We start from the raw sequence: 16,121 nt of genomic DNA, 5'->3' as shown, positions 1-16,121 counted from the left end.
CATGTCATTCCAAAACCGGCATGAAAAGATGCATTTCACAAGACATGAGCGTGAGAACATGTTGAACAGATCCCTCTAAATCACAATCACTTGTGAAACATGTATTGAAGGCAAGATTTATAATCATACGTCTAAAACTGCCTCCCTCAGGGACCTGAAGGTTCTGCCCCCATTAAAATCTGATCCCTTGAAAAAAAAAAAAAAAAATCTGATACGCACCAGCCTTTTTCACTCCTGTTCCTGTTTTTATTTTTAGCAAGGTCACAGTTGCCCTCCTAATATCACCAGTGTATGAGTATAATGACTCAGAGCCTTCACTTCCCCCTGACATAGGAAGTCTAGATCTGCCATTTCAGAACAGCATGACTACTCCTCACACTCCAGGACATGTGAGACAAATTACTCTGAAACCAAAAGAAGATCATGACTAGTCGAGATGATAACTCAGTAACACTGATCTGTGGATTTTAATGTCTCCTAGCCATTATGTACGCCACATAAAAACAGCAGCAGTGAATGGGGTCTCGTGTTTCAGGGCCCCAGGACAGCACACAGGTGCTCCAGGTGCGTAAATATACAGCTGAGGAATTCAGAGCTGGATTTCATAACACAAATGTACACGATTGAACCAATAAAAATCACCTGTGTGGATGTAGTCATTAAGCAGCACACTGAAAAAAAATATTCATTAGATTTAGTTAATGTTTTTAAGATAAGTAGTTGCAAATAATTTATATGGGCTGAATTTAAACATTCATTCATTTTCTTTTCGGCTTAGTCCCTTTATTAATCCAGGGTCGCCACAGCGGAATGAACCGCCAACTTATCCAGCATGTTTTTACGCAGCGAATGCCCTTCTAGCACTGGGAAACGGAATTTATTCAAACTAATAAAATTTAGCAATGTTCAACTTAAGTTGTCTGCAACCACTTACCTTAAAAAAATGAGTAAATCTGATGAACAGTGCTGTTTCAGTGCGGAACACTCAGATTGTGCTAAAAGTTACACACTGTAAATACAAATAAAAAAGGGACTTACAAGTTATTAACAATGATTAAGTGAATGTATTTTCCTATTGTTTAGGAACAAACAGTTCTAATGGCCCATTTCCACTGCGTACCTAACCGTACCGTACCACTTTTTCGGCATACTTTTGAAAGGTTACGGTGGAGCTTCATGCGCAGCTGAATACTGATTGGTTACATATATACGTCATGAGCTTGTGGATATAACCAGAGTAAAAAAAAAAAAGGAACTGCCATGTTTTAAATACACAGCCGAGACATTTCATCACAATACTATTTGCATATAATAACAAGCCATGGATGACCCGAACCAAAACAGACCTTGTCGTTGTCTTGATGTACAGTAACCAAGCCAAGAAGAACAAAATCTGCCGTGTTCTGTTGTAGGCGCGACACTGTGGCTCAGTGGTTAGCACTGTCACCTTACAGCAAGAAGGTCGCTGGTTCTTTTGGCATTTCTGTGTGGAGTTTGCATGTTCTCCCCTTGTTCGCATGGGTCTCCTCCAGGCGTTTCGTTTTCCCCCACAAGTCCAAAGACATGCAGTATAGGTGAATTGAATAAACTAAATTGGCCATATGAGTGTGTATGGATGTTTCCCAGTACTGGGTTGCGGCTGGAAGGGCATCCGCTGTGTAAAACATATGCTGGATAAGTTGCCGGTTCATTAAAGGGATTAAGCCGAAAAGAAAATAAATTAATGAATGAGTTCTAAAACCACTTTTCCATGACGAATAATATAAATAATGCTATGATAGCTGTTTTAATGTGAAGATATGATTAAATTGCCTCTTATTCAGTTAATTCGTTTATTACAGAAATAGTTTGATAAAAAGTAGGAAATAAAAATTAGGAAATGTTTAAGGGCCAATAACATTACTAGATTTAAATGGTCTATGTTAAAACTAATATACTAAGGCTAACATCTAATCAACTTTTTAAATTTCTGGGAAGCTTTAAATTTAAAGTAGAACAGCATTAAAAGTGCGCAGTCATATGATAAGCTGACTCAGGATGCTGTTGGTCATGGACCGGTGGATTTAGGGGGTGGAGGTGACTGTGGTTTGCTAGTTTGTCAGGTTCAAACACCCCAGCAGCGCTTAAACCAGGGAGTTTCCGTGTCTTTCCACAGATGCACTCATGGCACAAAATGAACTCTTAGTCACACGCTTGAGGATAAATTAAGAATGTTAAATATGAATATGGTTTACTGACTACAAAGCTATTTTACAGTTCTTCCAGGAAAACATATTTTCGTTCCAATGACAAAACTTTTGCTAATTTGAAGCAAACACAAGTTATTATTTCACAACATGCTGAACAGTTGTGACAAAAAAAGATGTCTACATCTGACTAGTGTGTAACATTTAAAGTGTGTAGTGGCACACAAATATAATATAGTATAATTTATGAGCAATATCACACGAGTAGCAGTAAGATGTGCCTGTATATCAACACTGGTGGGAAGCCAACTGCCTTGATGTCCCACCAGTGATGATATATAGCCACATTGCACTGCTACGAGTGTGATATTGCACATATACAACAGTTCGTCGTCTCACTCTTTTGTAAGACAAACTACTTTCATCCACTATTCATTCACATCTGCAGCTTAAGTTGCTCGTTCGCAACGTCACTTAAGAGTATTTAAATGATTCTCTAGCGTAATGTCTAAAGTGATGACAAAACAGGTTATTTTGCTGATATTTTAAGATTGTAAGGCCGAACGGCATGCAATGCCATCAGTCTACAGAGATTTCCCAGTATTTCTCTATTGCAATTGGGAGATCACAATAATTAACCAAGAAAAAGCTGAAGCAGCGCAATCACTACCCGATTACTGTTGTGTTTGCAATAAGGAAGAACTAGTCTGCAGTCATGAAAACAGGAGACACATTAGAAACAAACAGATGGCCAACCAAAAAGTAACGCAGGTTTATACAAAGAGTAGCCAACACAAAATACACACATTCCTAATATGGGAGTCCAATCTCACACTCAACACACTTCAATCACTTTAGTAAAAATACAGCACTACAACATACGAGAGAGAGAGAGATCAGCTTAGAAAGTCACTTACCTGCTTTACAATGATTTGATTAGTTGTAGATGCTGGTTTTTCCCTTCTCTAAGGGCTTAGTATGCTGTCTCGATTGCCATCTTGTGAATGGCGATGTATCTCTGAAATTATAAATATTTAAAATAGGCACTATCCTTATAAATAAACTGCATAGTTTATCTAAACAACTTCATTCTTGCCTAAAAAGCCTTAAAAGTACATTATGTTGTCCAACAGCTGCAATTTTTGCCAAACTGTAGTGAGTTTGTTCCTCTGCTGTCATTCTATTTGGGTGGAGTAATACAGAGGAGGCTGTAGGAGTTCTGATATTGCAGAATATCGCACTGCTATCAGCCAATCAGAGTTCTGGTATTGCAGAATATCACACTGCTATCAGCCAATCAGATTCAAGAACCAGACAGAACTGTTGTATAAAATAATAATATAATGTAATATATTCTGATATATCTTTCATGCAGTGTGGAATATTATAATCTATATCTTAATGATGTTCTGACTGATTGACCATTGAGTTTACAAGCTCAGTATGGGATGTGTGTGATTGATTATTTTTCTTAAAACTTTAAAAGTTCTGAACAAGCAGTGTTTGAAACTGAAGTTCCGGTTGATCTACAACAGACTGGGCCATCAGACCTATAAGAGCACAGTAAGCTTACAGATAAAAATTGAATCAAACTCTGAATAGATCATATGAGAATCTTTAAAAAATCAGATTATGTCAAATGGAAATTATTACTCAATTGATGTGTTTGTTTGAGCTTGGATGCATGTAAACATATGTTAGGACTCTTCCAAGACCAAATTAAGACTTTTTAAAATTGCATAATAGAGCCATTTTAAGATCTAGCATTACATAATGTCATGCTAAATGTCTTTTCTGTGCGTTACTTCATCTAATGTAATATATTCATAACAGTTTGATTCACTTACATAATATCAGATATAAATAGACACAGTGGAGGGGTGGGTGGGGGGTCTATCAGTCTTCTGAGCATCTCTCCCTCTCTTTTTTTTAATAATGATAAAAAAATGCTTCATTTTCCAAAGTCAAATTTGAGTCACGTCTGCTGTTTATGGGAAAACACAGAAAACTGGAAACTCAGAACTAAATGCACAGTTACAGTACATATGGCAAGAAAAAAAAAGAAAAAAAAAAGGAAAACATGTGGGGGTGAATGCTGATGAACTTTGAGGAACAAGTCTGAGTATGCAATAAGCTTCCCCCTCTTTTGGAAGAGAATGAGATCATGGCAGATCTTAAACAGAAGCGCTGTCAGGGGCCAAGATTGAGTTTCACTCATCACAAAAGGGACAAAAGAGGGTGACGGCAACACCAGCTCTGCTGCGTGCATGTGTGATCTGAATAACCCTAACAGCACTCTTTAATGGGGTCAACACACACGCACACACATACACACTCATCTAGCGTCTGGGTCAGTGAACTTACACACCCACCATTTACTTTTGATCTGAAGAACCTTAATAAGCATATGAAAGTCACAGTCTTATGGACACATGGAGTGCTGATTTACTTTCAGCTGATGATATATTTTAAAGAAAAATGTAAATATAGCACAAATTTTATGTTCACTTGTTGTTTTTTAAGGTACTTTGCATGATGACATAACTCAGATGCAAAAAAAAGTCTAAGTGCCATCTGACATTTTCATCTCAATTTATCATTTGTTTTTCAGACTTGTGTGTAGTTTCAGTAGTTTTACTCTTATGGAAAAAAAAGGTTAGTTTCATGCCTTTAAAGTGAAATAACTGAACATAAATATGCGAGGCTCAGAAAAATGCAACTTTTAGAGGAAAATTTCAGACAGCACAGAGGTTTTTGCATTTTAATTCTTTTTATTTCTAATCAAGCATAACAATTAGGGATGTCCAGATACGATCATGTGATCGGTAATCGGGGCAGATCATGCGGTTTCAGACTCAAATGGAATCGGATGTTTCCTCCTGATCAGGATATATTCTTATTATTTTTGAACACATCTATAGTTATGCGGTGGCACAGAGTTAGACCTCTTTCTTGACTTCACACAGAAACAGCAACGTGTGCAGCATGACATCACATTGTTGCAGAGAAACTATTGGTTAAACGCCGGCAAAGTAGAACATGAAAGCAGCTTGAAGGGGAAGGCGGTCTGTCTGCGGTCTGAAGGTATAAAAAGTTGATGACGACAACATTGCCATAGCAAACTGTTAGATATGTAAACTTGCGATTGCCTGCCAGGTATTTTCACTTGAGGTGCTCTTTGTTTTTATATTAGATTTACTGTTGCACTAAAGTCTAAAAGTGAAGAATTGATGTTATTTATTACTTGATTGTTCAAGGTACCTCACAGAAGTGCTCTGTTTGTTAACATAGTTGCTAAATGTTAAAATAAGGTGAACTAATTAAAAAATAAGGAACATCCTGAATCTGTTTCTTCACTCTTTATTTATTTTTTTTATGTATTATTGATATTGATTATGTATCGGATCAGGTTTCAGTATCGGCAGATACTCAAAATCAAATGACTCCGACTCAAGGGAAAAAAAATCCTGATCAGGACATCCCTAATAACAATTCTATAAATGTATCTATAAAAGATACACTATAAAAAATAAATCCGTGAAGCTGTGGTTGCCAGTATTTCAACGTTAAAAATAAGGGTTCAACCCGTTAAAGTAATATCTAATTTTTTAAAGTAAACTACCATAATTCATTAATTTATAGAGGTAATATGTCTGAATTACCAACATCTACACATTTTTTGTTATACAGGCACGTTAACACAGCCATATGCATGTGTTGATGACAAAGTTACATAATGAACCAATAGTCATTACAAACAACTTTTCCTACAAGCAGAAAAATGTATCAGTGTATAGAAGGTGCTCAGTGTCATTCACATAGCTACTAAACACCAGTATGGTAACACACATTAAATTAAAGTCATTAAATAAACATTGTTTATCAACATTAGATGTCACATAAATCTCTAATGTACATTAATAATGGGAAAACAACTAAAAAGATCCATAGTGTCAACAAAAATAAGTGCACCCCGGATCACCCATTGTACTCTGTGTTTCAGCTGCTGCTGTCAGGACGTCGTTTTAGAGTTCTTATTTGCAGGAAAAACAGAATTAGAAATAATTTTATAATGGTGGCCATAGAGTCATTAAATGAGTCCAGCGGGGAGGGAGATGCATCTAAAAAAATTATGTATTGTATGTTTTGTGATAATATTTTGGTAATGTGTTCATGGAACTTAGCCTGTATTATGGCACCTTGCTGCAATTTTAGCTTCCCTAAACGAGATAATAAAGTTGGGTCTGAGTCTAAACTATTCTAAAAGTACCTAACTGTCATTATTATAATAAAGTTATAGATCTTGTTGTTTTTGTAGATCGATTTATAGAATTGTTATGCTTGATTATAAAGAGTTCATTATGAGCATGGGCTTGATAGAAAGTGTATTATTGTGGCATACAAGATTGGGAGTTGAATGATTAAGTAAATAATGGCAGTGTTTATATTCTACTCTCTTTGAAAACAACAGAAATAGCGATGCCTTCAAGTTTAGCTCATCCATAAGTCCATAAAATCTGTCTCCACTTTCACTCCATCAATTAGCGGTCTCCGTGCGGCTGAGGAATGCTGAAGTAAACATACGTTTGCAGACAACAAGAGAAGATCTTATCTGCTTCTCTTGTGGTCAGACTGAACGGAGTTCCCTCTCATTGAGAGAGATGTCTCTATTTTCTGTTTCTCTGTTGCTGCCAGGAGACAGGGAAATAAAACAACAATGCCATCCAGTTCACCTGTGCCAAAGGGCACTTGGCATCAGGTTTTGCATGAATGCTGTTGATACCACCTAAAGGAATGCCAGAATAAATAAGACCAACTTACATTTCACTGTTGCCAATAATAGGTATAAATACAGTTTTTTTTTATTTTTTGTAATATATAAATATCTTCCTGTTAGGGAAACAAACAGCAATTGTTACCTAGTTGCATTAAAGAGCTATTTCTTTTGCCTTATTTAACCCATTAAATGAGCATTGTGGGCAAAAATAAATGTTTATAGCTCTGTAAAATTTCAGAGACCATTTCAAAGGTATTACTGGTTCTCTGGATTGTTTGTTTTCAGTAAAATGTTTAATTGTGTTTACAGACTATCAGGCTGGAGAACACTTAGCACACCTTACAAAAACTCTTTCTACACCTATCACTGCATACCATAAAGATGTAGCATGCACTGCACTTTAACAAAATCCCTACTTAAAACAATATTGCCTACAATAGTTTTCCACCAACAGTCAAACTATGTGCACACCTTTTTGACTGTGCACTTGTCTATCTGTGCCTACATGTGTGTTTTTCTTAACGTATTTATTGTCAATACGTATTAATGTCAACATTGCGAATAGTGTATTGTTTTGTTTTTTTGAGTATGTTGTTATATTTTGTACTATCTGGAGCCAGAACCTAAGCTTTTCACTCATCATAGTACGCATGTTGCTGATAGTGTGACAATAAAAGTGATTTGAATTGATTTTATAACTACTGACAACAGTTCTTTAAAAATCTCAAATACAAGTGGTATAACTTCAAGTATTTAACTGCAGAAAATGCCGGTAGGTCAATATAAAATATTATTTTCAGATAAAATATGTTTGCAAAATAGACAGTATTGTATTGACATATTGAATTTTTTTGCTCTGAAAGCGATGGTCTGTTATTTTGTTCTATAGCGGTGTGTAGGGGTGATTCTAACATTACAGCTACATTTATCTCCTAGATGAATTTATTCTCCTAGAAACTTGTATTATTTTTTAAAAACAACAGAATAGTTTTGATTAGAAATACAAATTATCAAGTTATAGCTAAAATAATGTAAAGAAAATAATAATGCTACTGAGAAAAGTAAAGAAATACATTTTGCGTCTGTTCCTATGTTCATTCTGGTCAACTCTGTTATAAAATAAAAAAGCCAAAACAATGGCAAAAAGCATATGGCTTGCCCCAAGTGATGTCACTTCCTCTGGTGGGAAACCCTGGAAGGTATTGAGGCATGTCATTATTGTTCTCTTATTCATTTGGAGATTAATTTGGATGTTTAGGAAACATCAATAGTAATTACTTGTCAATTCTGCTAATGTAATATTTCAGTGAATTTCTCATTCAGTGTTTAATTACAATAACATGATGAAATAACATAAAATTCTGTTTTAGACATGCCATGTGATGCTTTGTTTGATGTTAGCACAAAATGGTGGAAAATTTCAACTCTGTTATTGGTTTAAAAAGTTTATCAACAAGTTAAACAACAGTTAGTACACTGCAAAAAACAAATAAAAAATTGACTCAACTTTACATTGTAAGGCTTCTTTCTGAGTTGAGTAAAACTCAAAGGCTTTGCAGCAATTTGCCATATCTTAATCTGAGTCAATGTTTTTTTTCTTGTTTTTTCTTGTTTCCTATCACATTTAAGCATTTTGCTTTATTTTACATTAATAATGATTCAGTTTACTGTTTTACTGTAAATTACTCATTTGGTGTGTACTATTCTAGTTTAAGGACTAGAATAGTCCTTCTGAAATGGAAGTCTGGTTCAGCAATGTATCTTTTCACAATTTTTTTTTTTTTCATTTAAATTGTCAGTGTATGTCCAGTCAGCAGAATGTATGATGTATACATGGTCAAGAAATGATTCACTTCTGTATACACATCAACTATATACAGTTGAAGTCAAAATTATTAGCCCCCCTGAATTATTAGCATGCCTGTTTATTTTTTTCCCTAATTTCTGTTTAACGGAGAGAAGATTTATTCAACACATTTCTAAACATAATAGTTTTAATAACTCATTTCTAATAACTGATTTATTTATTCGTTGCCATGATGACAGTCAATTATATTTGAATAGATCTTTTTCAAGACACTTCTATACAGCTTAAAGCGAAATTTAAAGGTTTAACTAGGTTAATTAGGTTAACTAGGCAGGTTAGGGCAAGTTATTGTACTGTATAACCATTGTTTGTTTTGTAGAAGGTCGAAAAAAATTAGCCTAAGGAGCAAATAATTTTGTCCTTAAAATGTTTTTTTAAACAATTTTAAAAGCTGATTTTATTCTAGCTTAAATAAAACAAATCAGACTTTCTCCAGAAGAAAAAATATTATTAGACACACAGTGAAAATTTTCTTGCTCTGTTAAGCATCATATGGAAAATATTTAAAAAAGAAAAAAATGTCAAAGGGGGGCTAATAATTCTGACTTTAACTCTATATCACATATAAGTATGAATGAAGCCTTTTATGCTGTTCTTACAGAGCTGAGGATGATGGCGGAAGGGAGGTTTTCCAGTTTGCCCAGAAATATGCACGTTGGACGTCAGTGTCCGCTTGCATCCTCCATGGATCTGCTGAGCTCACGGCCGGAGCTCTCCGAGATGCCAGTCAGTGGATACCAAGGCATCTCCATCCACGGTACACTGCCTCGCAAGAAGAAGACCACCACTGGTTCCCCTGTAAAGCAATGGGAGGTGAATGGAAATGTAGGATCTTTAGCAGCGCCATACCCAGGTCGACATCGCCTGCCACCGTCACCGCTGATACACAACATCATCGAAGAACACCAGGCTTTCTGCTCAGACCGGAAACAATCAAGGTAAACAATATAGTACATCGCCTTTCCAACATTGTAAAAAAAATGCAGGATTCCTCACAATTCATTTATACTGTCCCAACACAAACCCATTAAGTGAACTATTAACAATTGAGTGAATTGAATATTTAAGACAATTAAGTTGTCTCAAGATAAAAGAGCTTAAGATAAAAAAAATACACATTCTTTTGTAAGCAGCAGCGGTCACTGCTTTCATTGAACAGATTAATAAAAGGCCTAAATTAACCATGTGCACGTGATCATCCTTTCATTATCAAACACGGTATTTTTTTTTTTTTTTTTTATTAAAGCGTTCAACAAGAATACAAAAATATACAGTAAAGGTACAAAACCTTTAACAACAAGGGTAGAGAACAGAACAAAACAAAATGACAAACTAAAGAATATGCCAGGGGGAATATAAATTACAAAAAGCACTTTAAATTTAAAGCAAGGTCACAGTGATGTTTACAAGATCACATACAATACAGTCATCTATTATAAAAAAGAGAGAATATTGTAAGATTCACATAGTGTTACGGATTTTAAAGCTTTAACATTGCTGGAGGTAGAGATTGTATTTAAATAATATTTCAAATCTTTACAAAAAATAAGAAAAAGGGGCTTTACAGACAAAAATTTGCATTTATGTATAAAAAATTTTGCTAGTAAAATAAACAGATTTATTAGAAAATATTTATCTTTAACTTTATCAACATGATAAAAACCAAATAAAACATCCTTGTATGACAAAGAAAAATTATATAAAAGAGATACACATATAAATAAACTGAATTCTTTCCAAAAAATCTTAATATGGGTACATTCCCAAAAAAGATGATCAACAGATTCATCTAGAATTCTGCAAAAGGAACAAAGGGGATCCTTTTCCGGAAGCATTTTTTTAATATAAACATTCACTGGATAAACTCTATGTAGCAATTTGAAGGAAACCTCTTTAACCTTATTTGTAATTAGAAATTTGTTGGGTAAAGACCACACAATCTTCCAAGGAATGTCATAAAATAAATTACTCCAGTGAAATATGACATGTGGAATAGAAGTTATTTCATTCTGAAAAAGATGCCGAATCTTTCTATTTCTGAGAGAAGGGTTATGCGAGAAACAAATTTTCCCAATCACTGTTTCACATGCATTAATTAATGAGGTAACAGGGAGAACAGAATGAAGAGAGTTTTTTAAAAGGGTAATAGTGCCACTGGGAATTGCGTCCATAACGATGGCAAACTCTCGTGGGGTTATAGGAATGCAGTATTTACTTAAGAACTCAGAATAAGAGAGTAAATGACCATTATTATTAAAAAGTTGAGAAACCAAGCAAATATTGTTTCAAACACGGTATGCTTCACCTGCTTTCTTTCGCTTACAGTCATTTTTGTTAATATGGTTTAATTACATACTTTTTTACAATAACATTGCTTTAATGGGAGATTACTCCCGTGTATGTGTAGTTAACTGGTGATCTGGGACTTTTGGCAAGGAGAGATTACTATGCATATTTTAGATTTATGACAATAATTATTTTTTAAATTTAATGTTTTTTTTAAAGAAAAGTTTTGTTGAATTAAAAATTGAACCTATAAAGCTATATTTTCCTTGTTTTGACACATTAATAAAATCGGCTAAGAAAATACTTATTTGGTGTGGTCAGAGATTAATTTGATAAATTCTTCATTTTGAGCCCTGAAAAGTTGTGTGAAATAAAAACTGATTGCATTGTGACACAACCCATTTGCTCATGCACACTGAGCAAGCTAATACACAATGCACACAAGAAGTTAAATGAATGAGAAGGCATGTGGACATAACACATCATCTAAATCAAGTCATTTTAGCATGTCAAAGTCAAATTTATGCATATAAAACATATTTTCCCAACAAGAAAAGTGTGGCTAGGGAAAATGGCGAGTGGCTAGTAATGTTGGAAATCTACTAGCCACAGTGACTGGTGATAAAAAAAATTAATGTCAAGCCCTGTATATATGTGTGTGTGTATATATATATATATATATATATATATATATATATATATATATATATATATATATATATATATATATATATATATATATATATAAACACACACATATGTATATACACACTTTTTGTACTGTGGAAGTCACTGGTTACCAGATTCTGTATTCTTGACTAATTTGAATAAGCAGCAAAACTTTTTTTGTGTGTAATAATAATAATAATAATAATAATAAAAATCACAATCACAATTCTCCCTCGCCAATAACTTAAAACACACATTGGACTAAATGATTGATTTACCTTTATTCATCCCACATTAGGGGAGATTTCAGTGTTCCAGCAGCATGAAACTTTTAAACACTGTGCATTAGATAATACTGAACACATATGGTCAGCCATAACACTAAAATCCATTCATTTATTTTATTTTCGGCTTAGTCCCTTTATTAATCAGGGAATGATTCACATCAGTCAATCAGGGAATGAATCACAGCGGAATGAACCGCCAACTTATCCAGCATATGTTTTTGCACTAAGGACTATTTAGCTTACCCAATTCACCTATACCGCATGTCTTTGGACTTGTGGGGGAAACCGGAGCACCCGGAGGAAATACACGCCAACACGGGAAGAACATGCAAACTCCACACAGAAACACCAACTGACCCAGCTGGGGCTCGAACCAGCGACCTTCTTATTGTGAGGTGATTGTGCTACCCACCATAACACTAACATGTAGAGTTTAAAAGGATAGTTTACCCAAAGCAGACAATTTTGTCATCATTTACTCGCCACAAACCTGCTTGAGTTTCTTTCTTCATCTGAACACTAAAAAAGTTATTTTGAATAGTGTTGGAAACCTGTAACCATTGATTTTTATAATATTTGTTTTTCCCACTATGGAAGTAAATGTTACGGGTTTACAGCTTTTTTTAGTGTTCAACAGAAAAGGGAAACTCATGAAGGTTTGGAACTGCTTGAGAGTGAGTATATCGTGAGTAAATTAAAAATTGTTGGTTGACCTATTATTTTAAGCACATTACCAGTTATTGGTTACAGTTTTTCAGCATTTTTCAAAATATCTCTTTTTGTGTTCAACAAAAGACTGAAACTCATAAAGGTTTGAAACAAGTAAAGGGGGAGTAAACTGTTACAGAATTTTCATCCCTTTGTTACATTAAAGTAGGCTTTCAAATACAAAGTCAAGATTAAGGTCAAGGTTAACACAACAGCCGATTAGCCTAGTTTTTGCACAGACTCTTTAAAAAGATCTAAAACTGAACTAGTGACGACATACTGAGAATGAAAATGACATTTTGGCAGGGGTGTAAAGTAACAAATTACGAATACTAAAACTACTGTAATTGAGTAGTTTTTCTCAGGAATTGTAATTTACTAAGTAGGTTTATAAATGTGTACTTTTACTTTCCCTTGAGTAAATTTTAAAAAAGAAGAAAAAGTTGAACGACAGAGCAGTCCATACCAAATTATCCTTCTTTGCCCTCCAATCATGTAACCCTTACTGTCTTACTTAAAAAAATAGGACAAGAAAGATAATAATCAGAAAATACAAGCTGCCACTGGCTCAATCTCATGTCCAGGACTGTCTCTGTCTCTTTTGCTTGTGTCTTGAGTGTCTTTCTCACTGTCTACAGCGTCTCTGTGCCATAGCTCTAGGCCTGTTGACTGTATCGTGCTCATGGCTTTCTGATCTTATCACAGTTAGAAACAAAGCAGTTTGTGTTTGTCCCTTATTTACGCAGACTGGTAATATATCTCACCCTCAATAAAAGACCTGGAAGATACAGTGAAGTAATCTATGTCTGTCTTTGTGGACATTGTTACGGATTATAGAGGACACTTTCCATAAACAGGACACAAAACAGCACCAAAAATACTGTAAACTGATTTGCTTAAATAGATTTTGTTTTACTTATTAAAAGGATTCTTTTCTTATTAATAATGTTAGAAATTACCAAACTCATAAGTCCAGCTGTTTTTTTTTTTTATATTTTACATAAATTAGATAAATATCTGGTATGTAAATAATACAAAAAAATGGTTTGTAATATAATATTAATATGTAAATGTTTTAAAAGCAAGTTTTGCTTTTTTTCTAATAAACATAAATAAGAATAATTAAAAATAATGAATGATTAAAACACTTTTTACTGCTGATAAATTAAATATTAATGAAATCATAATGAGCTTTTACAATAATGTACCATTCTTTGCATTTACATTTACTAACAATGATAAATACATTAGTTATTTAATATTTCATGATATTGTTACAAATAAAAAATAATGTTAATGAATGGCAGCCGAGTCTAATGAAACTTTATTAAAAAGAGTTATTAAAACATAACATTTTGAAAGTAATTTTTATTTTCAAGATGGAAAAAAGTAAAACATTTTTTTACAGGAGTTGAATGCAAAATCTTTTTTTAGATTTTTACAATATTTTTTAAATAATAATTTATCTATCCTATCCTATTTAAGGAGATTCAAAATAAAATAAAATAAAATACAAAATAAAAATACAGTAAAATATAAAAAAATGGAAATAATGAAAAAAATTTAATTTGATTATAAAAAGAAAATGGAAAAAATAAAATAAAATGATAAAATAAAATAAACAAATGTATAAAATAAAAAATAATAAATAAATGAAAAAAAACTAAAATAAAATAAAATGAAAGAATAAAATAAAATAAAATGGAAAAATAAATAAAATAGAATAAAATAAAAAGAACTGAAAAAATTATATAAAACAAAATAAAATAAAACAAAATGGAAAAATAAAAAAGGATAAATAAAATAAAATGAAATAAAATAAAATAAGATTGAAAAATAAAAGGAAAACATTGTATTAAATGAAAAAATTGAATTAAATGAACAAATAAAATAAAATAATAAAATAAAATTAAAAAATAAAATAAAATAGTCGATTAGTGTGGAAAGAGAAAAACCATAACACAGACCAAAAGACACAACACTGATAACCCATATATTACACCAGAAGCACAAGAGGAAAAGCAAAGGATAGACTAAATAGTCACTTTTATAAAAACAGTGTGTGTTTGTGTGTCAGTGAAGGTGTAGGTGTGTGTTTGGGTTTCTGTAAGACCAGTATATGCCGCATCTGTTGCTTGACATTTGAAGGTTACCTAATATTGGACTACTATTTCACAGCCACAAAGCTTACTGAGAGATCTGAGGTGAAAAATGCCCACAGCGCACAAAAGAAGCCACCGGCAGGGTTAGCAACCTCTCGTAGCGACCCAGTCTCCATAACTACACCTCCCTGCGAATCTGCATGACACATGAAAAGAGAAATACTGTAAGTAGAACATAAACATTACAGACAGAGAGAGACAGAGAAAACTACAACACTGACACTTCCCAAGTAATATGGACATTAAATCAAGCCGAAAAGCAATAACTAGCTCGCTTCCTGGACGACTTTTTCCAGTATTAGATTTATCCGCTTTGGAGAGTCGGATGGCACTGTGATTAAAGTCAACCTTCTGGAAAATGCTTCCCCGCTTTGAGTGTTTCCGTCTGCAGGTGAGTCGTCATATGCGATAAAATGCTGGTAGATATTTGTCGCAAGAACTGAAACGTTTATCTTTTATAAAACAAGAGCACATCAATGAGTTAAGCACTTACTACCTGCATGTGTGAGGCAGCTGTTCTAACTCACACACACACATGGAACCTTACAGGTTAAAGTGAGGATTGTAGATTTATAGCTTGATTGAGAGATGAAAGAGGTTTTGGAAGACAGATTTGAAGAGAGATTGAGAGAAACGCACAAAGAAAGAGACACAAAGGGAGAGAATGAGACATGAAAGAGATGATTGAGGAGCAACAACAGTGTCATTTGATTTACTTGTTCAAGCTGATTAAAGCTGTTGTAGTTGTTGACAGAAATCTCTGCTCACTCATCACTACATTGCTTTGATAGAGGTGTTTCTTTGCTCTCACCTGGCATAAAAGGAACCTTCAATTTTTCTTTTCCATTTCAGCCAATTTCCAGATCCAGGCTTCCAGGTCAACTTATCTTAGCTTGGCTTAGCATAGATCATTGAATCAGATTAGACCGTTAGCATCTCACTCAAAAAATGACCAAAGAGTTGTGGTAATTTTCCTTTTCAAAGCTTCATTCTTCTGTAGTTTCCACACGAAGGGTTCTATTTTAATGATCTAGCCGCAAAATCTAATGCGCATGACGCAAAAGTAAATAAATAATTAATTGCAAATTAATTGTGCAAATAATAAATAATGCCGTGTTTATGGGGAGTGTAAGTTATGAGGAGAGTGTGGGGGTGTATGAGGGGGCAAAAGGGTCAGTG

The 16,121-nt window shown here is 33.9% G+C and overlaps 1 protein-coding gene and 1 long non-coding RNA gene across 4 annotated transcripts in view; one reads left to right on the top strand and one right to left on the bottom strand.

Annotated features, from left to right (window-relative positions):
- The window catches only part of bcar3 (BCAR3 adaptor protein, NSP family member), a 153,889-nt gene that overhangs the window by 66,392 nt on the left and 71,376 nt on the right, over positions 1-16,121 (top strand). For 2 of the 3 annotated variants that reach the window (XM_087263752.1, XM_087263753.1), the window contains one exon: positions 9,432-9,768. In XM_087263752.1, the coding sequence (XP_087119878.1) occupies positions 9,432-9,768 (337 nt within the window). 3 annotated transcript variants of the gene reach the window in all.
- Positions 5,701-16,121, bottom strand: part of LOC147835544 (uncharacterized) — a 30,641-nt gene continuing 20,220 nt past the window's right edge. The window contains exons 3-4 of the long non-coding RNA XR_015497723.1: positions 9,052-9,626; positions 5,701-8,964 (exon numbers count right to left, since the gene is read on the bottom strand). This is a non-coding gene — a long non-coding RNA (uncharacterized LOC147835544). The remainder of the gene's footprint in view (positions 8,965-9,051; positions 9,627-16,121) is intronic.

Source organism: Danio rerio, chromosome 8 (genome assembly GCF_052040795.2).
Source record: "Danio rerio strain M-AB ecotype USA chromosome 8, GRCz13ab, whole genome shotgun sequence".
In the NCBI taxonomy this organism is placed as follows: domain Eukaryota; kingdom Metazoa; phylum Chordata; class Actinopteri; order Cypriniformes; family Danionidae; genus Danio; species Danio rerio.
This window is presented reverse-complemented; position numbering and strand designations above follow the sequence as displayed.